The 26,088-nt window shown below is 42.2% G+C and overlaps 1 protein-coding gene across 1 annotated transcript in view; it reads left to right on the top strand.

Moving 5' to 3' along the window:
* The window catches only part of ACSS1 (acyl-CoA synthetase short chain family member 1), a 131,731-nt gene extending 106,107 nt beyond the window's left edge, over nucleotides 1-25,624 (top strand). Inside the window, exons 13-14 of the mRNA XM_077282848.1 lie at nucleotides 19,033-19,154; nucleotides 21,821-25,624. Coding sequence (XP_077138963.1) covers nucleotides 19,033-19,154; nucleotides 21,821-21,997 — 299 coding nt within the window. The 3' untranslated portion in view covers nucleotides 21,998-25,624. The remainder of the gene's footprint in view (nucleotides 1-19,032; nucleotides 19,155-21,820) is intronic.
* The last annotated feature ends 464 nt before the right edge of the window (nucleotides 25,625-26,088 follow it).

Below are 26,088 nucleotides of genomic sequence, written 5' to 3'. Positions count from 1 at the left end.
TCACATCTACGTCTCTGGAAGCTGTTCTTCACAGCTATCTGACCACTTGGCAAGTGAAATAGTGGGGAATACTGCAGCATTGATAGCAAGAAATCAGAATATAATCATACTTTCCAAACAATCTCACCAATGGCTCTCTTATTAGGCACTTCATTCACTATTGTTTGGACTTTAAAGGGAACCTGTCACCCCCAAAATCGAAGGTGAGCAGCTAAGCCCACCAGCATCAGGGGCTTATCTACAGCATTCTGTAATGCTGTAGATAAGCCCCCGATGTATCCCGAAAGATGAGAAAAAGAGGTTAGATTATACTCACCCAGGGGTGGTCCCGGTCCGGTTCTGTTCCGATGGGCGTCACAGTCCGGTCCGGGGCCTCCCATCTTCTTACAATGACGTCCTCTTCTTGTCTTCACGCTGCAGCTCCAGCGCAGGCATACTTTGCAGTGCGCAGGCGCCGGGCCTCTCTGACCTTTCCCGGCACCTGCGCACTGCAGTACTTTGCTCTGCTCTCAACAGGGAAGACAAAGTACGCCTGCGCCGGAGCGTGAAGAGAAGAAGAGGACGTAAATGTAAGAAGATGGGAGGCCCCAGACCGGACCGCGAAGCCCATCGGATCAGAACCGGACCAGGGCCGCCTCTGGGTAAGTATAATCTAACCTCTTTTTCTAATCTTTCAGGTTACATCGGGGGCTTATCTACAGCATTACAGAATGCTGTAGATAAGCCCCTGATGCTGGTGGGCTTAGCTCACCTTCGATTTTGGGGGATGACAGGTTCCCTTTAAGGAAAAAACCAATTTTTTGCAACTTTCATTGTATTTCAAGAGCCCTGTGGTTTGTTTTTTTTTGTAGGGCAAGTTGTGTTTTCCAGTGGCATTATTTTAGCATACATATAATTTATTCATTAACTTAGCATTTTTTTCTGCAGTTTACTATGAGGTAACAAGCTAACATTGTTCTTTTTTTCTTCCATGAACAGCACCAACTTTTTTTTTGTCTTGCACTATGTTTAGTGTCATACACCTTACTGGAGGTGAGCTGCAATACCAGACAGAGACCATGGTTATATGTGGCACTGTTTATAGAAACCAAGCAAACCTTTTTTTCTAATCCAGGATAACCCCTATAACAGATAAAATGCACAAAAATATATTTTTAAAACAGGAATTAAGTATGTGTGCGCCTAAGAAAGCAACATCTGTTGAGGTGAGAAGGCTGTTAATCTTTCATCTAAATCATCCTTGTGTTGAACAATTTACCCACATTTACTGCTCAGTCCATTTACTTTACACAGTGGATAGTTTTCTGCTATTAGCACAGAGTTTATTGCACTAAGGACTCGTGATCGCAGCTGAGAATGGCATGCCAGTGTGCCACACTGTATTGGAGAATGATGGTGCCCTTACAAGCCTGGAATGTGTCCTTCAATAGGAAAAGGTGAATGAAGGGGAGCTAATTTTGTCTACCCCACCTTATATTTGCCTTTGAACTTGACATAACAGTTCCTAAGTTTCCAAAACATACTTCATGTATTTCCTCTGGGATTTATCCCTAGTGCTATGAGAGTTATGTGGAAATTTTTTGGACGTAAATTACAAGAGTACATTGAAAGTGGTATCTAAACTGAGATAGAAAAGAAGAGGCTTCTCCGAAGAACAGAATCGGAATATGGATCAGGAACAGCATGAGGGTTGGGAGATTAAAGGGAACCTGTCAGCAGGATTGTGCTCAGTAACCTACAGACAGTGTCAGGTCGGTGCCATTATACTGATTACAATGATACCTTGGTTGATGAAATCCGTCTTGTGGTTGTTGTTTAATCTTTATTTTCAGTTTTGAGTTACTGATATGCTCGTGCTCAGGAGCGGCCTGTGGGGGGGGGGTCTTCATGTGGTGCTCTGATTAGGTATTATTCATCAGTATGGCTTCTGACAGGTCACTGATCCCTCACTGATCTGCCCCCTATTTTACATAATGAATATTACATAATTGAAAAAAAAATCACCTTCAGCAGGAAGGCGCTGTGCCGCAGCATGATCACATGTGTAATGTACATTTATTTTTTTTATTTGACGCTATAAATAAATTCATCAAAAAAAAATCTGCCTCAAAATGGCGCTGCCTGCACAGTAGCAGCTATCGGCGATTTGATAGCTGCTACTGTGCAGGTGCCGGCAGCGCCATCTTGGAGGAGGCAATTATTTTTCTCTAGCAAGATGGCGCCGCTGGCACCTGTGCAATAGCAGCTATCGGATCGCCAATAGCTGGTACTGCGCCAGGATGGCACCATTTTGAGGCAGATTTTTCTTTAATGAATTTATTTATAGCATGAAATAAAAAAAATTGTACATTACACATGCAAACATGCTGTGGCGCCGGCGCCTGCCTGCTGAAGGTGATTTTTTTTTCAATGTATATAATATTCATTATGTAAAATAGCAGGCAGGTCATACAGATGAATTGAATACGTAATCAGAGCACCACATGAAGACCCCCACAGGCCGCCCCAGAGCACGAGCATATCATTAACTGAAAACTGAAAATAAAAATTAAACAACAAACACAGAACAGATTTCATCACCCAGGTATCATTTTAATCAGTATAACGACGCCGATCTGACACTGTCTGTAGGTTACTGAGCACAATCCTGCTGACAGGTTCCCTTTAATCTCCCAGCTCACACACTGTTCCTGATCCATATTCCGATTCTGTTATTCAGAGAAGCCTCTTTGCCATCTCTGTTTTCGTGTTTTGCTCCCCTTCTTCCCAGAGCCATAACTTATTTATTTTTTGGTCAAAATGGCCATGTGAGGGCTTGTTTTTTGTGTGACAAGTTGTACTTTTCAACAACACCATTGGTTTTAACATATTGTGTACTGGAAAACAGTAAAACAAAATTCCAAGTGAGGTGAAATTGCAAAAAAAGTGCAATTCCACGATTTTTTTTTTTTTTAACCATGTTCACTAAATGCTAAAACTGACCTGCCATTATGATTCTCCAGGTCATTTAGAAAAGAAACATGTCAGGTTATTTTTTATTTAAGTAGTGAAAAAAAATCCAAAATTTGGTAAAAAAAAAAAAATGGTGCCATTTTCCAATACCTGCAAAGTCTCCATTTTTCGTGATCTGGGGCTGGGTGAAGGCTTATTTTTTGCGCTCTGAGTTGACGTTTTTATTGATACCATTTTGGTGCAGATATGAACTTTTGATTGCACATTATTGCATTTTATTGCAATGAAGCGGAGACCAAAAAAAAGTAATTCTGACATTTTTAATTTTTTTTCTCGTTACGCCATTTGCGATCAGGATAATGCTTTTTTTATTGATAGATCGGGAGATTCTGAACACGGTGATACCAAGTATGTGTATATTTGATTTTTTTTTATTGTTATATTTTGTATGGGGCGAAAGGGGGGTGATTTGAACTTCTATATTTTTTTAAATATTTTTAAAAACTTTTTGCATGCTTCAATAGTCTCCATGGGAGACTAGAAGCTGCAGTACTTTGACCTCCTCTGCTACACACAGGCGATGATCAGATCACCTGTGTGTAGCAGAAATTCTCACTTGCTATGAGCGCCAACCATGGAGTGGCACTCTTAGCCATCTGGCAATGACAACCATAGAGGTCTGTTACAGACCTCTGGTTGTCATGCCGATCCATCGGTGACCCGCGATTAAGTGACGGGGTCACCGATGGGCGGGATTAGCATTGTGCTTCCGGCAAGCGCCAAGTTAAATGCCGCTGTCAGAGATTGATAGCGTTATTTAACTAGTTAACTGCCGCGGGTGGATCGCGATTCCACCCGCATGTGTTGCTGGCACAGATCTGTCAGCTGTATAGATCAGGTACATTATATATGACAATTAGGTACATAATATGAGACAATACAATTGTAGGGTCTTTATAGGCTCATTATAAGTGAGTACCAAAGTCACCTGTGTTAATAGAGCAGTAGAGTGCTTTTATGGGAGTAGTAACGAGCATGTGTGACCAGTGCTCCCATAGAGATGAATAGCGGGACTTTGGGACCCATAATCTCATCAGTGGTGCAGGTTCCAGCAATTGGACTCCAAGAAATCAAATATTTATTATTAATACTGTGGATAGTTGATAAGTGTTCTTTATAGAACAGCCCCTTTAGGCAATAAAAACCACTGTCAATACAGAAAACTACCTATGTACTTACCTCTCTCAGATGGCAAAAAAAAAAATAGGAGGCCCATAGTATTACTTTTGTCAAAGGCGGCCATAATCTATGCAGAAATAAGTTTCAGGTTTGACTTGGGGTATGGTTACTTTATTAGACACAGATTTTAGTGTCTAAATCCAACTACATTCCCCATTACATGCCCCATCACCATGCAATGTAATTGTGGGGGACTGATGGGTTGCAATTACAGCCAGGGGTCTGCTGATAGCCTTCAACGCTGCCATCTTGGCACTTGTTAGAAGTCCAATCATAGGCTTGGCATCAAAGAAGACCATGATTTTCACTAAATATTTAAGTATTTCATTATTTGGTACGAGCGTTCAAGTCTCATAAGGGCACTAAACGTTCATGTTCCCTGTGAAGACTAAAAATAAAGTGTAAAGTAAAGATAATTTTTTATGTAGATTAATAAAAATTGGAATCAATTATTAAAAGTTAATAATTTTGTTTTTTTTAAGAATTATTTGCTATTTTTGTGTCGATAAATCAGATTTCTGAAAATATGAAATTAACCAATAAGATCGCCAGAATTTCCTCTTTCTGTTTGGGCACATCTGCCTAAAAATGCAATGAAAATGTACTATACACCCAAGATGACACTATTCAGAACTACAATTCGCAATGCAAAGATCACACAGGTTCATCAATCGAAGAATAAGAATTAATGACATGAACCAAAATCTTTATAAGTAAAGTTCAGAATAAAAACGTGATATTACTGTAATTGTACTGACCTGGAGAGCGATGCTTCCAGGTGATTTTTACTGCATACATTTTGCCATAAATAATGAAGAGACTACTACAAACAATAAAGACTGCATAATAAATGAATACGAACATATGGACTTTAAAGAACAACTTGCGCTTACCTGCTTACAAAGTTTATCTACGTCTGACATTGAAAATAACATCAAAGATAATCAATCTGTAGCATTTAATACCAAGAATCCCTACTTCTACCCTATACAATCTAGGGTGGAATGTATGGACAAATTCCAGGAAATGATTGAGAAAGATCTAAAATCATTAAAAGATGGTAAAAATAAAATAATAAAAAATATAATAATCTTTCATCTAATCATAAAAAAGCCCTTATACAATTGAAAAAAATGAAAAACATTGTCATTAAAAGAAGCGACAAGGGGGGCACAATAGTAGTAATTAATAAGGAAGATTATAAAGACAAAATATTAGAATTATTAAATGATAATGAAACATATGAAAAATTAAAGGGAAATCCTTCCAAAAAATATAATGAAGAAATCAATGTCATTGTGAATGAAGGTCTAGAACTTGGTGTCCTCAATAAAAAACAAGCAGACTATATATATGTGCCACATCCAAAAATGCCTATATTATATGGTCTGCCGAAAGTACACAAAAGTGAGGGCATACCAGCAATGAGACCCATTGTATCAGGTATAGGCTCAATGAGTGAACATTTATGTGAGTGGGTAGACTCCATTTTGCAGCCATTAGTGGTTAAATTGCCAGGTTATATTAAGGATTCGAGAGAGAGGTGTTAAAAACCTTCTCAAATAAAATATGGCAAGATAACTACTCATGGCCTAGTTGTGATGTTATATCACTATATACATGTATACCACACACATTAGCAATGGAGGCGCTTCAATTCCATCTGGAACAACATAGTTCTTGTACCCAAGACCTTATAAATTTCGTTTTACAAGTCACTTTTTTTCTTTTAAAGCATAACATCTTTTCTTTTGACAATGTAATCTATAGACAAAAGACTGGAGTTCCAATGGGGGCTAAATATTCCCCCTCTTTGGCTAACCTTACGATGGCATACTGGGAGTGCAAATATATCTATAATGTGAACAATCCTTTTGTCGAGTCCCTCGTCTGGTACGGTAGATACATAGACGACACCCTAATTATTTGGGGGGGCGATGTGTCTGCAGTACCAGACTTTATTGAATACATCAACAAAAATGAATATGGTATCAAATTTACCCATAAATGGGACAATAATCAAATTTATTTTCTAGATTTAGATTTAGTGGGAACTATTAATCAAGTCATAGGCAGTAAAACACACTTGAAACCTTTAAGTGGAAACACTATATTACATGCCAGAAGTAGTCACCCCAAACACACCATCAAATCTATCCCGGTAGGTGAATATACAAGATTGAAAAGAAATTGCAGCAATGAAATGGAAAGAAAAAATGAATTTGATAATTTAAGAAATAAACTACAAAAACGAAAATATCCCAGATGGACTTTGGACAGGGCACAACAAATAGTGAACAACAAATCCAGAGCTAGTTTGCTCACACACAATGTAGACAGTAAGAAGGTAAAAATAAATAGAAAGAACAAACCATATGTTTGTTTCCAACATAGTAGTAAATTTAATGAAATTAAAAGCATAGTCTTAAAAAGATTACCTATCTTATTGGAAGATGATAGCCTTGCAGATATCCTAAAAGACAGCTTAAATGTAGTAGCCAGGAAAGCACCATCTATTGGTAGTTCCATTTCCCCGAACTGCTTTATTCATCAATCTGTATCCGAAACATGGTTGCAGTGTAGGGGTTTTTATAAATGCGGTACTACTGCTTGCAGTACTTGCCGTAATGCAAAAACTAACAATACCTTCCAGAATACAGAAGGAACGAAAACATATCAAATAAAGGAATTTATAAACTGCCATACAAATAACGTTGTTTACAAAATAGATTGTGCTTTATGCAATGTCTCTTATATAGGGTGTACAACGAGGAAACTAAAAATTAGAATATCGGAACATCTCAGGGATCTAACTGGTAACTATACAATGAATCGCAACATCTCAGCTGTTGCTAAGCATTTTGCTACTTGCCATTCTGGAGATTTCTCAATGATGACAATACAGGGGATCGAACGAACATAACTTTCCCAAAGGGGAGGGGACATAAAAAGACAGCTTCTCACCAGAGAGGCTTTCTGGATTTTTAACCTACAAACGAGATACCCTTTTGGCCTTAATAGAAAAAACGAAATTATGTATCATTATGCTTAAGAAATGTATTCATTGCTTAAAAGTTCTCTATTTCTTTTTAGTTTTTGTTTTTTGTTTATAGCTGATTTGATGTTTTTGGTTTATTTTAGTGTTTAATGAAATAAATGTATGTATAGGACCTGTGAAAGCAGTCAGGTGACTGATAGCGTTAATACGATTGGTCCACTGACACCATGTAGTATTTGTTAGAACTTTTACTGAACTAGGACCTGTGAAAGCAGTCATGTGACTGACAGCTACAATTAGATTGGTCCACTGATACTATATAGTATTTGTCAGAACTGTTATGATCTGGTGGCCTAAGAGCAGCATGAGACGTACTCTGGAGAAGGTGGTACCTGTACTGACTGCAGACCCTGAACTTAACACCGCAACTAGAAGTAGCCGTGGAATGTACCTAGCACTCCCTGGACATCTCGACACAGCCGGAGGACTAATTACCCCTAGAGATAGAAAAGGGAAAACTATCTCGCCTCAGAGAAAATTCCCAAAGGATAGGCAGCCCCCCACAAATATTGACTGTGAGAGGAGAGGGAAAAAACATACACAGACTGAAATCAGAATTTAGCAAAGGAGGCCACTTCTAGCTAAATAGAAAGGATAGGACAGAGTACTATGCGGTCAGTATTTAAACACTAGAAAATATCCACCACAGAAAATACAAAAACTCCACAGCTAACTAAAGATATGGAGGGTATATCTGCATCTCCAGAGATACCAGCTTGACTAAACAAATCCTTATACAGACCAAGCTGGACAAGACAAAAAACATGGAAAAAAAACTGAACAATAAGGCCACAGCATGTGGACAGCAAAAAATCAAGGCCAGAACTTATCTTTGTTGAAAAGAACTGCAAAGCAGGAGAGACCAGGCAGAGATGTGAATCCTCCAGGAACGATGGACAACTGGCACTGACTAAAGAATGAAGCAAGACTAAATAGCCCAGTCAAAATTGCAAGAAGTGAACACACCTGATAAATGCTGCGATTCAGAGACAGCAGCGCTACCACTTACAACCACCGGAGGGAGCCCAAGAGCAAAATTCACAACACAGAACTCGCATTAAACCAAGCATGGATTAAGATCTGATAAGATCGAAACGCGTCACTCTCACTGCAGCATTCGCAATTATGCAAGGATATGTTTGTATCAAGATTTTAATGGAAAAATAAAGTATCGACATTTTAAGGAGCTGGAACACCCTTTTTTTTTTTTCTTCAGTTGTTTTTACTGCATAATGCATGCCATAAAGTCAACCTCCCAAAAGACAAAATATGGTAAAGTTGTAGTTTCTTCACCATTTCTTCTCACTTGTATTTTTTTCACTTTTCAATACATTACATGGTAAAATGAATAGTGCTATTCAATTCTACAACTTGTCCTGCAAAAAAACAAGTCATGAGGCCCCCCAGTCATATTAGATAGTCAACTGGTTCTGTCAAAATTGGTGAAATTTTGCTCTAATGTACGGTATATGGGGGCTATAAGTAGGTCAGTTGTATTCGTTTTACCTTTCCTTCTTCATATAGCTAGTTTCAGGAATGAATGGCCATCTTAAAGCCATATTTTAGCCAAAGCGTGACCCAAGCTTCACAAACACATGTAGTCAAAATTGGTGGTACTCCTCGTTTAATGACAGAAAAGCCCACAATGGTCACAGAAATAACTTGAATCTGACAAAAGTAATAATTAATAAAAAATCTATGAAAATGAGCAAATGAAAGTCAGTCATTGCTTTTCAACCATGCATCCACAGAATAAAAAAAAAAAAAAAAACTCATGAAATAGGCCTGGATAGAAATGATGGTACCCTTAACATAACATTTTGTTGCGCAACCTTTTGACACAATCACTGCAATCAAACGATTCCTGTAACTGTCAATGAGACTTCTGCACGTCTCGACAGGTATTTTGGCCCACTCCTCAAGAGCGAACTGCTCCAGTTGTCTCATGTTTGAAGGTTGCCTTTTCCAGACGGCATGTTTCAGCTCTTTCCAAAGATGCTCAATAGGATTTAGGTCAGGACTCATAGAAGGCCACTACAGAATAGTCCAATGTTTTCCTCTTAGTCATTCTTGGGTGTTTTTAGCTGTGTGTTTTGGGTCATTATCCTGTTGCAAGGCCCATGACCTGCGACTGAGACCAAGCTTTCTGACAATGGGCAGCACATTTCTCTCTAGAATCCCTTGATATTCTTGAGATTTCATTGTACCCTGCATAGATTTTAGACACCCTGTGCCAGATGCAGCAAAGCAGGCCCAGAATATAACTGAGCCATGTTTCACAGTAGGGACAGTGTTCTTTTCTTGATATACTTCTTTTTTTTGTCTTTGAACATAGAGCTGATGAGCCTTTTCAAAAGTTAAATTTTTGTCTCATCTGTCCCTAGGACATTCTCCCAGAAGCTTTGTGGCTTGTCAACATGTAGTTTGGCAAATTCCAGTCTGGCTTTTTTATGTTTTTTTTTTCAACAATGGTGTCCTCCTTGGTCATCTCCCATGAAGACCACATTGGCTCATACAACAACGGATGGTGCGATCTGACACTGATGTTCCTTGAGCTTGAAGTTCACCTTTAATCTGTTTAGAAGTTTTTCTTTGCTCTTTTGTTACCATTCGTATTATCCGTCTCTTTGATTTGTCATCAATTTTCCTCCTGCGGCCACATCCAGGGAGATTGGCTACAGTCCCATGGATCTTACATTTCTGAATAATATGTGCAACTGTTGTCACAGGAACATCAAGCTGCTTGGAGATGGTCTTATAACTTTTACCTTTAGCATGTTTGTCTATAATTTTCTTCCTAATCTCCTGAGACAACTCTTTCCTTTGCTTCCTCTGGTCCATGTTTAGTGTGATACACACCATGTCACCAAACAGCACAGTGAGTATCTGTAGCCCTATATACAGGCCACTCACTGATTCCAAGATTGTAGAGACCTGTGATTCTAGTTAGAGGACACACCATGATTTAACACGTTCCTTTTGTCACATTATTTTCAGGGGTACCATCATTTCTGTCCAGGCCTATTTCATGAGTTTTATTTTTTTTTTTAATTCTGTGGAAGCATGGATGAAAAACAATGTCTGACTTTCATTTGTTCATTTTCATAGATCTTTTATTTGTTACTTTAGTCAGATTCAAGTTATTTCTGTGACCATTGTGGGTTTCTCTGTCATTAAACGAGGGGTACCAACAATTTTGACCACGTGTGTAAATGTATAGTCCCTGACCTTTCTATTTCTATCATTTGCTCACGAGGTCCTCCTTTTACATTTCAATGATGCACCTAAGCTGTAGAGAGAAAACACCAAACATTTTTTATTTTTTTCCCCTGCAAATCTATTGTAATTGACGTCCATTTTATAGCAGTAGCTCAAGATTCCCTCTTATGATGTTAATATTGGTAACTCTAACATACAAATGGAAGGTTTTTAAAACTTTGAGTGATACAATGAAAGCATGGTTCTAGATGATTGGCAGCACTCCTAGTTGTCCGTGACCTATGAAGTCTATCATTTAATAAATGTTTCCAGTTCTTCTGAATGTTGGGTTTACAATTTCCTGAGTAAATATATGATATCATGCAGCTAGAGCCGAGGATAAGCGTAATTTCTGAACAAAGTCTTTCATAGATTATTCGTTTTAATAGGAGGGACAGTCCATTATCAATAAACTGGTTATGAGTTTTGATCGCCTTCCAACCTCACTTTATTGTGTTTTCTCAGTCTGTCTTAATTGGTCTCTTGGAATCTAGCCACAAGCTAATAAGAATTTCCTATAATCCCTTGTACTTGGTGATCAACGCCTAATAATCAAATTTCAATTATGTGATTCCAATATTCAGCAAAAACTCGTATGATACCATATTATCCAGAAAAATCAAAGTACGGTAATGTTAAATACATTTGTGTCAAAGAGACAAATGTATTATATGAGTTGTACCAGAAAAAAATTGATTTACAACTGTCAAAGCTTCACTTTTATTGCTTTGGTTTATGTTAATGATGCATAAACTTGGTGGAATATTTTTTTTTGTGCTTTTTGCTTATTTCTCAGCCTTTCATTTGTAAACTTGCTTGACAACGGGCTTCTCTGCTCCACACTTAACAAGTATATATTTTTTTGGTTTGCCAATAACTGTATCACTCCTATAATAGTTCTATCTTTTCTGACACACTAGTATTAGACAACTATTAGCCGATTGCTCATTTGCCTGACATTTATCTTTACTGACCCCACTATGTACTGTACATTAGTGCTCAAATCAGCCAAGTGTGTTTCCAATGAGGTGCGGCGAGTAATGGTCCATTAAGAAGAGCCAATAATTAATGAGTAAGTATACATAGGAATGCTGATTGATCATTATTGACCCATCTAAGCAGGCCAACAATCACAAAAGAAATTAAGAAAATAGTCATTCATCGGGTGCAATGATTTCTATCCATGTATAAAAATCATTGTCGGGAGCACATCGCCACATCGCCCTGTGTTATCAGGACATGTGCTGCCGATAACATGATGTCATACATTGTATTACCAATTGTTCTGTCCCTATCACTGTTTTGTCAGCTTGTGTAATCAGGCCAGCAAACTATCGCCTTTTATACAGCCGATCTGTACTACATTAAAGGGAACCTGTCACCCCCAAAATGGAAGTTGAGCTAAGCCCACCGGCATCAGGGGCTGATCTACAGCATTCTGGAATGCTGTAGATAAGCCCCCGATGTAACCTGAAAGATGAGAAAAAGAGGTTAGATTATACTCACCTAGGCGAGCGGTCCGATCCAATGGGTGTCGCGGTCTGGTTCGGGGCCTCCGATCTTCTTACGATGATGTCCTCTTCTTGTCTTCACGGTGCGGCTCCGCCGCAGGCGTACTTTGTCTTCCCTGTTGAGGGCAGAGCAAAGTACTGCAGTGCGCAGGCGCTGGGAAAGGTCAGAGAGGCCCGGCGCCTGCGCACTGCAGTACTTTGCTCTGCCCTCAACAGGGCATGTGATAGACTTCTTTCGACACACTCTTGTACTTGGTGGTACTTTTGTTGCCTCTCGGTATCCCAATCTGCATCTGGTGAGGTATTTTCTGGGGTTAGGACTCCCATGTTTAGATCAACTGGTAGTTTACTAGATCTTCCTCTCATCAGGTATGCTGGAGTACAGTTGGTGGAATTCACTGGAATGTGGTTGTACAAATCTACCAAGTCTGGCAACTTCTCTGGCCATAAGTTTCTTTCATGTAAAGGCAAGGTCTTCAGTAAGTCAATCACTACTTGGTTCATCTTTTCACACATTCCATTGGTTTGTGGGTGGTACGGTGTTGTTCTGATCTTTTTTGCATCCGTACAGTTTGCAGAATTCTTGAAACACTTCCGCTTCAAAGGCTAGTCCTTGATCAGTGAGTACTTTCTCAGGATATCCATGTGGTCTACAGAAGTGCTGTTGGAAGGTTTTGGCTGCCGTCTTTGCTGTCTGATCCTTGACAGGAACAACTACCAGGAATCTGGAGTAGTGATCCACAATAGTCAAAGCGTAGACATAGCCTGACCGGCTTGGAGTTAGCTTCACAGGTCTAAGGCCACCAGTTCAAGTGGCTGTTTGGTGACTATGGGCTGTAGGGAATCCCTCTGGTTGTAACAGTCCTTTCTGCGCAAGCTACATGGGACACACTCTTGGCACCACTTTTCAATGGCTTTCCTCATGCCAAACCAGTAGAACCTTCCACGAAGTAGGATCTCTAACTTCTTCCATCCGAAGTGTCCTGCTCCATCGTGGTACGTGTTGTGAATTCCGTCTGGGCTCCCTCTGGTGGCCTTTAGCGATACTGCGGGTCTGAGATGGGCTCAGCTGCCTCATTTCCTGCTTTGCTGGTTCCTATTTAATTCCACCTGCACCTTTGTTTCTTGCCTGCTGTCGTTGTATTCAGTACTGGTTCTGATCTCTCTGGACTTCCTTGTGACCTGTCTCCATCCGGAGAAGCTAAGTCTTGCTAGTTCATGTTTGCTCATTTTTCTCTTGAAAATGTTTTTCATTATATGATGAGTTCAGTCCAGCTTGCTTATATGTGATTTTTTTGCTTGCTGGAAGTTCTGGGGTGCAGAGTGCGCCCCTCACATCGTGAGTCGGTGTGGGGGTTCTTGTATTTTCTGCGTGGATGTTTTTGATAGTTTTTGTACTGACCGCACAGATCCCTTGCTATCTTCAGTCTATTTAGCGTTAGCGGGCCTCATTTGCTTAAACCTGTTTTTCATTACTACGTTTGTATTTTCCCCTTAACTCACCGTTATTATTTGTGGGGGCTGTCTAAACTTTGGGGTCATTTCTCTGAGGCAAGTGAGGCTTGGCTTTCTCTCTAGGGGTAGTTAGTTCCTCAGGCTGTGACGAGGCGTCTAGGTTTTGTAGGTAACGCTCCACGGCTGCCTTTAGTGTGTATTGGATAGGTTCAGTGTTGCGGTCAGTATAGTTTCCACATCCCCAGAGCTCGTCCTAATATTCTGGTTTACCTATCAGGTCAGTTTGGTGATCCTACCACCGGATCATAACAGGTACGCTTCCAGAACCATTGGCGCATCTTGTCTTGGGACCACTCTCTACCAGACCAGCTCGTGAGTGCGTGGGTCAATACTCCTCCGACACAGCTTACCATCGTACATAAACAGTTTGACTTTCTCTTTCTACAGCTGTTGAGTCTCTTGTGGAGCATCTGGATCAGTGTGCGAATTGGCTTGTGTCAGCAGCTTCTTGACCAGACGAACCGTGGGGTCACTGTCCTGTGTCTCCACCCACCCATGGTGGGGCAATGGGTTTAGCGTGGCTTCTTGCTTGTTCCTGTGCCTGTTCCTAACATAATGGGAATACTGAGTTGCCTTAGGTCCCATGTTGCTGCCGTCCGTGTACAGCACAAACGGTTGGTCATATTCAGGGTAAGCCAGTACCTCATCTCCTGTGAGAGCCAACTTCAATCGAGTGAAGGATCTCTCCAGCCCATTGTACCAGTAAAATGGGGTATTCTTACCCTTGGTTTTCTTGGATTGGCCCACCAACAGGTCTTGTAGTGGTGCAGCTATTTTGGTGAAGTCTTTGATAAATCTTCTGTAGTAGCCTATCAACCCGAGGAACTGCTGAACTTCATGGAGGTTGCTAGGCTTTGGCCAGTCTCTGATCACGGTGACCTTGTCAGGGTCTGGTGCCACTGCTTCGGTGCTCACCACATGGCCCAGGTACTGCACTTTGGGTTTCAACAGATGGCATTTGGATGGTTTTACCTTTAGGCCAAAGTTGGACAGAGCTTCGAACACCTCGGCCAGGTGCTTCAGATGGTCCCCATAAGTCTTGGAGAAGACGATGACATCGTCCAGGTACAACAAGACGGTTTCAAAGTTCTTGTGCCTGAGACAGCACTCCATCATCCTCTGAAACGTTCCTGGGGCATTGAACAGTCCGAACGGCATGTAGTTGAATTCACAGAGACCCATTGGTGTGGTGAAGGCCGTCTTTTCCTTATCCGCCTCTGCCACGGGAACCTGCCAGTACCCACTGGTGAGATCCAAGGTAGAGAAGTAGTTAGCAGATTTTAAAGCAGCTAATGACTCTTCTATTCTAGCAATGGGTATGCCTCCTTGTGTGTAATGCGGTTTATCTGCCTATAATCTACATGCATTATCATGGTGCCGTCCTTTTTCCTGACGAGGACTAATGGAGCTGCCCAGGGGGCAACAACTATCTCTGATTACCCAAGCCTCCTTCATCTCTCGTAACATGTCTTTGGCACACTGATAATGAGCTGGAGGTACAGGCCAGTATCTCTCCTTAATGGGCAGATGATCTCCCGTAGGGATATGATGTTTAAACCCTTTTACCTGCCCAAAATCTAGTGGGTGTTTACTGAATACTCGCTCATACTCATGGACCACTCGGTAAGCCCCTTGTTTTTGGTGTGATGGTGTAGAGTCAGTGCCCACGTGTAGTTTCTGACACCAATCCTCCATTTGTCCTGCAGAGCCATTGTCCTCCGCCTGGTTGGATGGGACCAAGAGTTCTGTTGCCTGTATTACATTATTATCAACAGTAAACAGTTTGGCAAGTGTGGCATATTTGGTTAGGTGGACCTCCTTCTCTCCACAGTTAAGGACACGTACTGGCACCCTCCCCTTGCGGACTTCAACCACCCCTCTGACTGTCAGGATTGTGGACCTACTATCTGAATACACAGGTTCTACCAGGGCCTGGTAGTCTTTACCTCTGAGGCCTATTGCTGCCCGACACCATATTAACATTTCACTCCTGGGAGGTATTGCGATGGGGATCGAAACACTCACTGTGGCACGGCCAATTTCTCCACCAGATAGTTCTACCTGCTGTCTGCACCAGAGCTCTGATTTCTTTCTGCAGGACATGTTGTTCACTGGAACCAGCTGTTTCGGCCACCTGTTGTAATAAGACAATAACCTCTGCAAGACAATTTTCTATGACATTGGTACCAATGGTCATCATGGGGTTATGTTCACGTCGGTTAATATCAACAATCACCATTCCATGGGCCTTCAATTCTACCCGCCCCACCTTAATGGTGACCTCTTTGTACCCCACCTGTGGTAATGGCTGACCGTTACTGGCTACTATTGTCAAATCATCATCTGGGCCACGATTAATGTCTGTGTCAGCCCAGTACCGTTTATATAGAATGTAAGGCATAGTTGTCACCTGAGAACCGGTGTCCAATAAAGCGTTCATCGGGATGCCGTCGATCACAATGGGGAGGACAGGACGTCCTCCGACATACTGTACTTGGCTCGCCAGTTTTGGGTGCCTGGTCGTCCTATTCCTGGGGGTTGGCCCTCTGCCCCAGGGGTCGCTCGTTTAAATGACAGTACCTTGCAATGTATCCTGCCTGGTCGCAGTGGCAGCAGATGGGTCGTCCGTCCTGATGATAGCAATCGTCGTCTCTCCCTCTGGTCAACGGGATCCTCTTCTGTCGTCGCCAAGGGACGTCCTCCGGTCTGGAAGCCTTCTTGATCTTTTTCGGCGACTCCTGCAGGGACTGCACGGTTTTAGCTAGTGCAGCTACGCTTTTTGTCAGTTCCTGGACCTGGAGGCGTAGTCCTGTGGAAGAATCATCATCCAGGATCTGTGCGTCAGCCTCAACTGGGACCTGATGGCAGGGTTCCACCTACTGGTGGTACATGAGGGCTGGACGCCTAGGGAGCACTGTGCGGCTGGGCTGAGGTTCGTGCAGCACCCGGATGGCCCTGTCCTTGAATTGCGCAAAGTCCAGGTCAGAGTTTTACAAGGCCAGGATGCGCAGCTGTGTCCTGTGGTTGCCGGACAGGAGACCCTCAATGAACTGTTCCTTTAAGAGTTTGTCTCCATCCTCCACGCTGTTAGGGTCAACTTGTCTGATGGCCCGCAGTGCCTCCTGGAGATTAAGGGCATAGTCCCGTGTGCTATCCTGTGCTCTCTGCTTGCACCCAAAAAACTTCATTTTAATTTCTGCAGCGGTGCGGTGGCCAGGATTTCACTTCTCTTAGGGCTGAGCCTATCAATTGTCCAATTAAGATGCTGACCTTTTGATGCTCAGTCAGGGGATATACCTCAAATAGGCTGCAGAGTCTTTCTTTAAAGTCACTTAATGTATGGGACTCCCCGGAATATTGTGGAAGCCAGGCTGCTCCAGGAATATAGGGCATGGACAGCGGCATGATGGGTGCTGTAGCTGCAGCGCGTCCGGCCTGCAGGTAGAAGCTGCGAGGCCTGCAGGGCTTGTGGCAATATGGGGCCTTCAGGTGCGTCTGTGGCGGGGCCCGGGGGTGCCAGGAGTCTGGCGACTGCGTCCACCCCGAGGTCTTGGGGCATAACAGGGGCTGCGGCTGCGTCCGCCGCCATTTCTCCCCCTTGGTCTGACATAGCTTCTCCCCCTTGCTAATCTTATAGGGGCCGGCATCTCTCCTCCGGAGTTTGTAGCGGTTCCTCCGGCGCGCAGTCTGCAGTGGTCCCCGGTCCTCCATCCAGCACTTTGCGGCGCCCTCACTTCTGGCGTCGCTGTACGGCATCTTCACTTCTGGCGTTCCTCTCGCAGTGCGGCACCCGTTTCCTTCTTCGCGCTCTTTCCGGCTGGCTCCGCCCACAAAGGTATGTCTCCTCCTCCTCGCGCTACACGCGGCACGGCAATGGCGGCAGTTTTGGCGGCAATTCACAATGCACAGTCTCTTAAATCACGGTTAGGCACAGTCTTTTAGGGGCACATGACCCGATTTGCTGAGTCAGTCCATCCTGTTCTTGACGCCAAGATGAGTCGCCCGCCTGGGCCGTGGGGTACCCGGTACCGGGTCCGGTGTTCACAGGGGGATGTCATGGTGGCGACCCGGTCTGTGGCTCTGGGTGCCCATGTAAAAGGGATAAATGAATAAAGTTTATTTTCGTTACACCACCTGTGGTATTCGGTCACTGGGGACCGACGCTGCTTTAAGGGGTCCTCTGGGTTGATGTTATGGCAGCTAGATGGTATAACTTCCCACAGCTGAAGTGTATCCCCAGGGCTCCTGGTGTGTAGATGGTGAATGGCGCAGTAAAGAACGAGGACACAGGTTTGCAGCCTCTTTACCTGGTTTACTGAAGACTTCAGGCAGCCACAGTCCAGGGTACCAGATCACAGGGCAGGCAGGGTCCGGCTGGTTTGGAAGCGAATCCAGAGTCCCCTTTACCAGGTGGTAAAGCCTTCCTCTAGTGCGGTGGTGTTGTAGTCCCTTACTGCCTATGGCTTCAGATAAGGTCCTCACAGTTATTCTCTCTGTCCCCCATATAGGATAGGACAATACCTGCATGACAGGAAACTCGAGCCTTTTTACAGGGACTCTAGCACGCCCCAGGCTCTATGTGTTACTGTGTCTCAGGTGTGTGACGGACAGGTAACTTGCAGTTCAGCTGTCCTGCCGGTCTCTGCTATGTGTCTTAGAGTCCCACAAAAGCCTTGGTGTCCTGGCTACTGGTGATCTGCGCTTCAGAGGGAGATAGTTCATTCGCAGCTGGTCTCCCCTGATGTCACTTTCCTGTGCTTCGCTCTCCTGCACGCTCACTGAACGATGTTCTTTCCTTCTGTATGTCTCTTTCTCCAGGGGCTGTAGTAGTTCAGACTACAGGACCCCTTCAGACCTTCTGACACTATGTCCGTCTGCTCGCTTCTCTGTCTGTAACTTTCTGAACTCTCTCCCTCCAGATCAGAATGTATATGGGGGAGTTCACCTTAAACTTGGCTTAGAGCTCCCCCTTCTGGCCCGGAGTGTGAACATGTTGTATGCATTGTGATTACCTGATAAAAGATATCCTTCATCGCTTCCAAACGTAACATCATTCTCCCCGTGAGGAAAGCAATGTCACTGTGACAACCAGGACCCTGGGGCGTCACACTGACAAAAGTGAAGAAAGAGGGTAAAAGCATTTTACTGTTTGAAGTATTTAAAGATGTCTTTCTTGAAAACAGATTTCTTTGTAAGCTAAAAAATAATGACTTTATGAGGCAACTTCTATAATGAAATGGAAACTGTCCTTGCATTACCACCAATTTTTAGAGGATTCTAATTGTGAAGTGCTATTATGTATGCCAAACATGGCTGTGATTTGACGCTCTTAAGGCCCTTTTGCTACCACGCTCTATTTATCATCTTGGTTTCTTCTCCTTTCACCTTTTAGCCCCCGAGACACAAGAGTCCAGGTGAACATCTATCCTTGTTTTCCCTATAGAAAGTCCCCTGATGCCAATTAACTATTAATGTGTCCTTTGTCTCTTTCTCTTTCAGCTGCATTTGCTTTTGTTGTATTAAAAGAAGGTATTACAGTCAGTGAAAAAGCTATAATAGAGGATCTGAAGACCTTAGTGGCCACAAAAATAGCAAAGTATGCCATACCTGATCATATCCTGGTAAGTTACATTTACTTAGGAAGTTCTGGTTTAGATGGTCAGAATTCTAAGAAATGTTGATTTATATCAGATTGTCAGGTAGTGGTTTTATGTTTTTTGAGAACAGCATAATTCAAGGGAAAAGTTAGAATGGTGTGATAGTGTACATTTTTGTAAAGAGACCGAGAGAAAAAATACTTTGGAGGGATCCCATGAAAGAACTATTGGTAATGCTTTTCCTCTAGAGAGCAGAGAGCTCCAAAGATAACTTTTATGGAATGGTCTCCATTCCAGGCACACTTCTGATGCAGACTATTGTGGGTCAGGGAAAAGGCTGGTGTACACAGCTCAAACAACCTAATTATCTGACCTGCTAATGCTATGGGCTCATGGTAGGGTCTAATACTTCTTACTGGATTGGGGGCCACAAAAGCAACATGCAGTTTATATTCTCAACAGTGGAGAATCCTTAAAAAAATGCCCTCCAAGCACTACCATCACAGGGGCAAGCCTATACTGCCTATAAATTTCTTTAAGTTATGTTATAGAGTGAGTGGTCACCCACTGTAGGGCTGGTGTATGAGGGTGTAAGGCTAAACCACAGAGTAGCCATTCAAAACAACTACTTGTTCGATTGTCTAATAGTTTAGGCAGGATTATTTCCATATTTCCACCGGCTGTGGCTGCAGATCCATAGAGGAGAACCAGCTGGAGCAAGGAGGGCCTACCACAGAAAAGACAAAGCAGTCATCCATTGGGGTAGAAAGCTCCCCAAGATGCTCTATTGCAGAATTTGGCGAGAGGCAGTTCATCTTGTAGGTGATTAGATGGAGTAATATACTGTACATGATGGAGCTCATAGTAATTATGTGCCAGGCCGAACATTCCACAATTATTAATGACTAGATGGTGGCCCGATTCTAACGCATCGGGAATTCTAGAATATGCATGTCCACGTAGTATATAGCACAGCCCACGTAGTATATTGGTTAGCCACGTAGTATATTGCCCAGTGACGTAGTATATTGCCCAGTGACGTAGTATACTGCCCAGCGACGTAGTATACTGCCTAGCCACGTAGTATATTGCCCAGCGATGTAGTATATTGCCCAGTGGCGTAGTATATTGCCTAGCGATGTAGTATAATGCCCAGTGACGTAGTATACAGCACAGAGCAACGTAGTATATTGCCCAGCCACGTAGCATATTGCCCAGCCACGTAGTGTATAGCCCAGCCATGTAGTATATAGCCCAGCCACGTAGTATATTGCCCAGCTATGTAGTATATTGCCCAGTGGCATAGTATTCAGCACAGAGCCACGTAGTATATTGCCCAGCCACGTAGTATATAGCCCAGCCATGTAGTATATTGCCCAGTGACGTAGTATATTGTCCAGTGACGCAGTATATTGCCCAGTGATGTAGTATTCAGCACAGAGCCACGTAGTATATTGCCCAGCCATGTAGTATATTGCCCAGCCATGTAGTATATTGCCCAGTGACGTAGTATATTGCCCAGTGACGTAGTATATTGCCCAGTGACGTAGTATACAGCACAGAGCCACGTAGTATATTGCACAGCGATGTAGTATACAGCACAGAGCCACGTAGTATATTGCCCAGCCACATACTATATTGCCCAGCCAAGTATGTCACAGGTTAAAAAATAAAAAATAAACATACTCACCTTCCGATCCGAGGGCCCCTTGTAGTTCTAACATACTCACCATACTTGTAGTTCTGTCACCTGTGTGAGGTACAGGCGGCAGCTTCCGGTCCCAGCCTGCTCGCGCAGGCGCGCAGGGCCTGTGATGACGTCGCGGTCACATGACCATGACGTCATGGCAGGTCCTTTCCACGCAGGCGCGTAGGACTTGCGATGACATCGCGGTCACATGACCGTGACGTCATGGCAGGTCCTTCTGCCAGACCATCTGTGCCAACGGAACGTGCCAGTTGCATCGCGAGGAGCGGGAAAGGCGGCGTAGGTGAGTATATAATCATTTTTTTTTTTTTTTCATTATTTTTAACATTAGATGTTTTTACTATTGACGCTGCATAGGCTGCGTCAATAGTAAAAAACTTGGTCACACAGGGTTAATAGCAGCGGTAACAGAGTGCGTTACCCGCGGCATAACGCGGTCCATTACCGCCGGCATTAACCCTGTGTGAGCGGTGAGCGGAGGGGTGTATGCGGGCGCCGGGCAGTTAGTGCGGGGAGTAAGGAGCTGCCATTTTCTTCTGGACTGTGCGCGTCGCTGATTGGTTACAGCAGCCATGACAGGCAGCTGGCGAGACCAATCAGCGAACGAATAACCGCGACAGACAGACAGACAGAAGGACAGACAGTCGGAAGTGATCCTTAGACAATTATATAGTAGAAGTGGTCAAGGGGGTCTGGTAATGACTGCTCTCCTTACTTCAGACTATAAGATGCAAAGACATTTAAGCAAGATTTTTCTAAAATGTGGTTTTTATAGTCCAAAAAGTACAGAAGGTACCAAGTAATATTTACTATAAAAAATGATAACACTTTAGTTCCTCTTGTCTTGCTAAATATTTTTTCCTTTATTTCGAGTTTGCTTTTCCATTTCTGAAATGAAGGAGATGGGTATTTTTCTTTTGCCTTTGTATGATGAAATAGACTAGTATTAATATGTAGCATGCACTATCTCTCTCTCCGCCAGATGGTGAAGCGACTTCCAAAAACACGTTCAGGAAAAATAATGCGGCGTGTGCTGAGGAAAATTGCTACTGGCCACACAGAAGATCTTGGAGACATAACCACACTGGAGGATCCAAGCATCATCGATGAAATTCTGGAGGCATATGAGAAACACAAGACAGAAGAGACCACCAAATAACAAGCTGATAACTGTTAGCATTAGAAATAAACATTAGAGGTATAGTTTAAATCGTCTTCAAAAGTATGAAAAGATCAGGTTTATTTTCATTTTCACACAGTTTTTGTAGAATTTTAGTTGTATAGTACAGAAAATCTATACAAAGACCATTAGCTACCTATTACAGAATTCTGTACAATGTGCCAAATTAATGTCTCTATACCTAGAAGCAGAAACATAAGGATGAAGTTATCATGTGCCTTATCGGCACTAACAAACGCACAGTCTAATGTAATATACAGTTCTCACCAACTACACTTATAACTAGCTGAGTACAGACAATGGGGACAGTGATGGTTTTTAACCACTGGAACCTATAGGCCGAAAACATCTTCTGATAACTTTGCCAAAAGCAGGGCTGTTAGCCAGACATGTAGTTGCTATGGGCGCTAAGGAAGAAGAAGGCCAACATTATGGTGCCCACCCTTCTGATCAATGAGTAGTGTGAACCTGCAGAAAACTCCCTTATGTTTTACACTAGATGAGTGGCCTTTTATATGGATGGCATGGAGACCTGAACCAGCACCAGAAGGGGGTCTCATTATACTATTGCCGCAAGTCCTCCTTCTCTCTTTTTTTGTCCCTGGCTAATAACATGGAAAACTACATTTTGACCAAGGTGCAGTACAATTAAAATTTGAAATCATTACATGGAAAGTTGGGCACCGGCAGCCATTGTATGAACCATAATCATGCCCTGACAACGAGGACCAGGTATCTTATTCTGCAGGACAGCGATTAGGCATGTACGTCTTAGGAAAAAGCTGTCACTTAAACTGTATTTCCACTGGCCGATAATCCATCAGATTCTAACGTTAATGATCCATCTTTCATGATAATTGTGTAATGTGAGTGGGTTGAGCAGCTGCCCGATGAGTCCAAAAGCATTCGTCCAGCATGAAATCGTTTAGCAGAGCAAAAACATTTTCATTCAACTTTTGAAATTTTGTAATGTAAATGGAGATTGTTCGCTGTTTCAACGATGTGACCAGCGAAAAGGAGGAGTGGAAATTTAATTATTCAGTAAGTACGGCTGTCAGTGATTGGGTTCAGTATCAGTTAGAGCGTTGGAACGAGTGTTCACGTCTCTGATTCTAATTCTCTTTGTACAGTATCAACGGAAATATTTGTACAATACTTTATGAATTCATGTATTTGATATAAATAGTATCATTTTTGGGATTCGAACGACGAGCACACTCCTACACTCAGTGTGTCTTGGACGCAGTGAGTGACAGCTCCGTTGTCCACTATAGTGCAGGGGAGTGCTGAGCTGTCAGTATTTTGATTGACAGCTCAGCAGTCCAATCTGAGACTGGGAGGTGCTGAACTTCTTTCAGGTGTTTCCTGTTCCAAGTGATTACCCAGATTCTTAGCTAAGTTGCTAGGGACTGCCAGATCTCTGCCAGACATAGCATTTGCTCAGTGGTTTGCCTTGTATTCCTGTGCTCTGTTTGTTGATCTGTTGCTGCCTAACCTTGGACCTCGTTCTGACTATCCGATGACCTAGTCTCTTGGCTCTGATCTGTTATCTTCCTGCTATTCTGACCTCAGAACATGACCTGACTTCGTCCTTGTCTTCTGACCTCAGAATGTTTGACTACCCTTCCTCACGGCTTGTCCGTGAGTAGTGACTAGCATCACACACACTTCAGATCACCTATCTATGTGAACATAGTGCAAGATGTCCAATATTATGATCGCTATTCAGCCATTTCATTCACAATCCTCATCTCATAGAAACAGTGGCCTGACATTGTTAGCTCGTATTGAGTTACAATCTCATTGTTCATCATTGGAACTATTATCTTCTCATCTAAACAAACCTTTAATGGGGTTGTCAATGACTTACAACTAAAACCTATTTCTAACCTTTTAATTCCCCCATCAGTCTACCATTCCAGTGTGGCAGCTCCGGTAATCCTATAAGACTGTTGATTGGTCTTCAAAGATGATGTGCCTTTGTGACAGCTACAGGTAGTCGATGGCCCAAGCAGTCCTGTGCCATACATGCTCCCAACACTACTATAGCCATTGATTGAATATAGCTGTCACCAGAGCATGGTCGGCACAAGATTACTGCATTACAAGAGAGTGTTTCAGCCTATAGTTATATTATTTCTGATATTTCTGACTTTATGGCCCTTTTCTAAATCTTGTACACGTTCTTAAACTGTCTTTGCTAAACTTGGGCGTAGGGTGTAGAAATCACAGATCCATAGATACATTGTGCAATGTTTCAAGAACGTCACTCTTGGTTAAAATGTGAGAACACCTGAAATCTCAGTGTTTTTGCCAAATTGTTTCATGTCTAAATGTGTCATGTCACATGAGGTACGGAGCCTTAAAGGGACTGTTCAGTGACATAAAACAGTTATTTTGTTGGTTTCTATATGTATATAATAAAACTTACAATGTAGTTTAAGAATGAATAGTGTTCAATTGCCACAATTTTAGACCCAGTCCCATGCCCAAGAAAGCTCGATTTCCACATTTGTTCAGCTCCTCCTTTCTCTCTGTGTTAGCAGGAGATGAAGGAGGCTGGCTGTCTGGTTCACTTCAAAGCATAATACAGCCCCTTACATTGTTTTTATTCAGAGTTGCATAGAGGAGGCTGGCCTAGCTATTGAACTGAAGCGGGCCATTTTTATGCATGTCACCGACATAGAGAGACGGGAGGTTGAACAAATATGGAAATGGAAATTCCTAGACTCTGGGACTGGCTCTGAAATTGTGAAAGGAGCAGTGTTCATATTGATTCTATATTAGTATTTTTTTTTTAAATTATATCCACAACCCTTCAACCATGAACTTTGTATTTCATATTGGAAATGGTCAATAAATTATCATTTAAAACAGAAAACGACTTATCTAAAAAAGATAAAATGTTCATGAATTGGAAAATCTGACTTCAGAGTGATTGGTAAAGTTACTAACAAAGCCATTGATTTTTTTTCTGTTCTGTTACAGTAGTCAGGTGACAATGTGAAGTTCGTATTAGTTTCTATCATTTAATTTACAACTAACAACCAGTATGACTGCATTCCCTGCTACTTTTGCTTAAATCCCTGCTGCAACAAAACCTAAAGTGACAATACCTTTGTTAACAAAAAACAAAATAATGAAATAATTACCGGAGGAGGTCTACAGCGGTCATTTCTGATTTATGAACTTATTAAAAAATGTTGGAAATATTCAAGATTATTAATAATAGCAAGAGTGTATGCTGTGATAAAAGATGCACATTTAGAAGAATAACTAGTAGAATTAACTCACTTGGAGTGATAACATGAAGGTTTGCTCTTCCTAAGGAAATACAAAGAAGAGGATTCAATCAGACCAACCACTTCTAACTATTTAGGGTGACATGGGTTGGATAGAAACGAATATTCTAATATTAGAGAAATACATCTCCGTTCACATTATTTCTGAAACGAGAAGCAATCATTTTGTTTTCTCTTTTTATTTGTGTAATAGGCTGATAAGATGTTTGTTTCTGTTTTATTGCAACAAATGGGGTATTCTATTGGATGGACAGGTCAAAGAGTTCAGTTAAAATGAATTTTCAATAAAGTATATTTACTGTAATTATTTCTATGTGTGTTATACTTCTAGCTACATTAGTACCTTCTCTGTGATGGAATATAGATAAAAACAACACAAAGGAGATGAGTTTTGCTGTTTTTTTCTCTTCATTTTTTTAAATTAATGGGAATCTGTAATCAGGTTTTTCGTATGGAAACTGAAAGAACCATGATATAGGGGCACAGACCCTGATTCTAGCGACATATCACTTAATGGACTGCTTGGGGCAGTTTTTAAAAAGATCAGTTTTCTGTGCTGTAGATTTAGCAATGCTATGAATGCTGAGCTCTGTATAACCCCGCCCACACCTCTGATTGGCAGCTTTCTGTGTATACTGTACATTGTCAGCAGGCTGCCAATCAGTGGTGGAGGACACTAAGTCCTTCAGGGATCATCTCCTCCTGATAAAACACTGATTGTACTGAAGCTACAGCAAGCTGTGAGCCAGTGACACATTCCTGGAATGT

The sequence above is a fragment of the Ranitomeya variabilis genome, chromosome 2 (genome assembly GCF_051348905.1).
Source record: "Ranitomeya variabilis isolate aRanVar5 chromosome 2, aRanVar5.hap1, whole genome shotgun sequence".
NCBI classification, from domain to species: Eukaryota; Metazoa; Chordata; class Amphibia; order Anura; family Dendrobatidae; genus Ranitomeya; species Ranitomeya variabilis.
The sequence above is the reverse complement of the archived record's forward strand: the minus strand, read 5'-3'. Positions and strand labels throughout refer to the sequence as shown.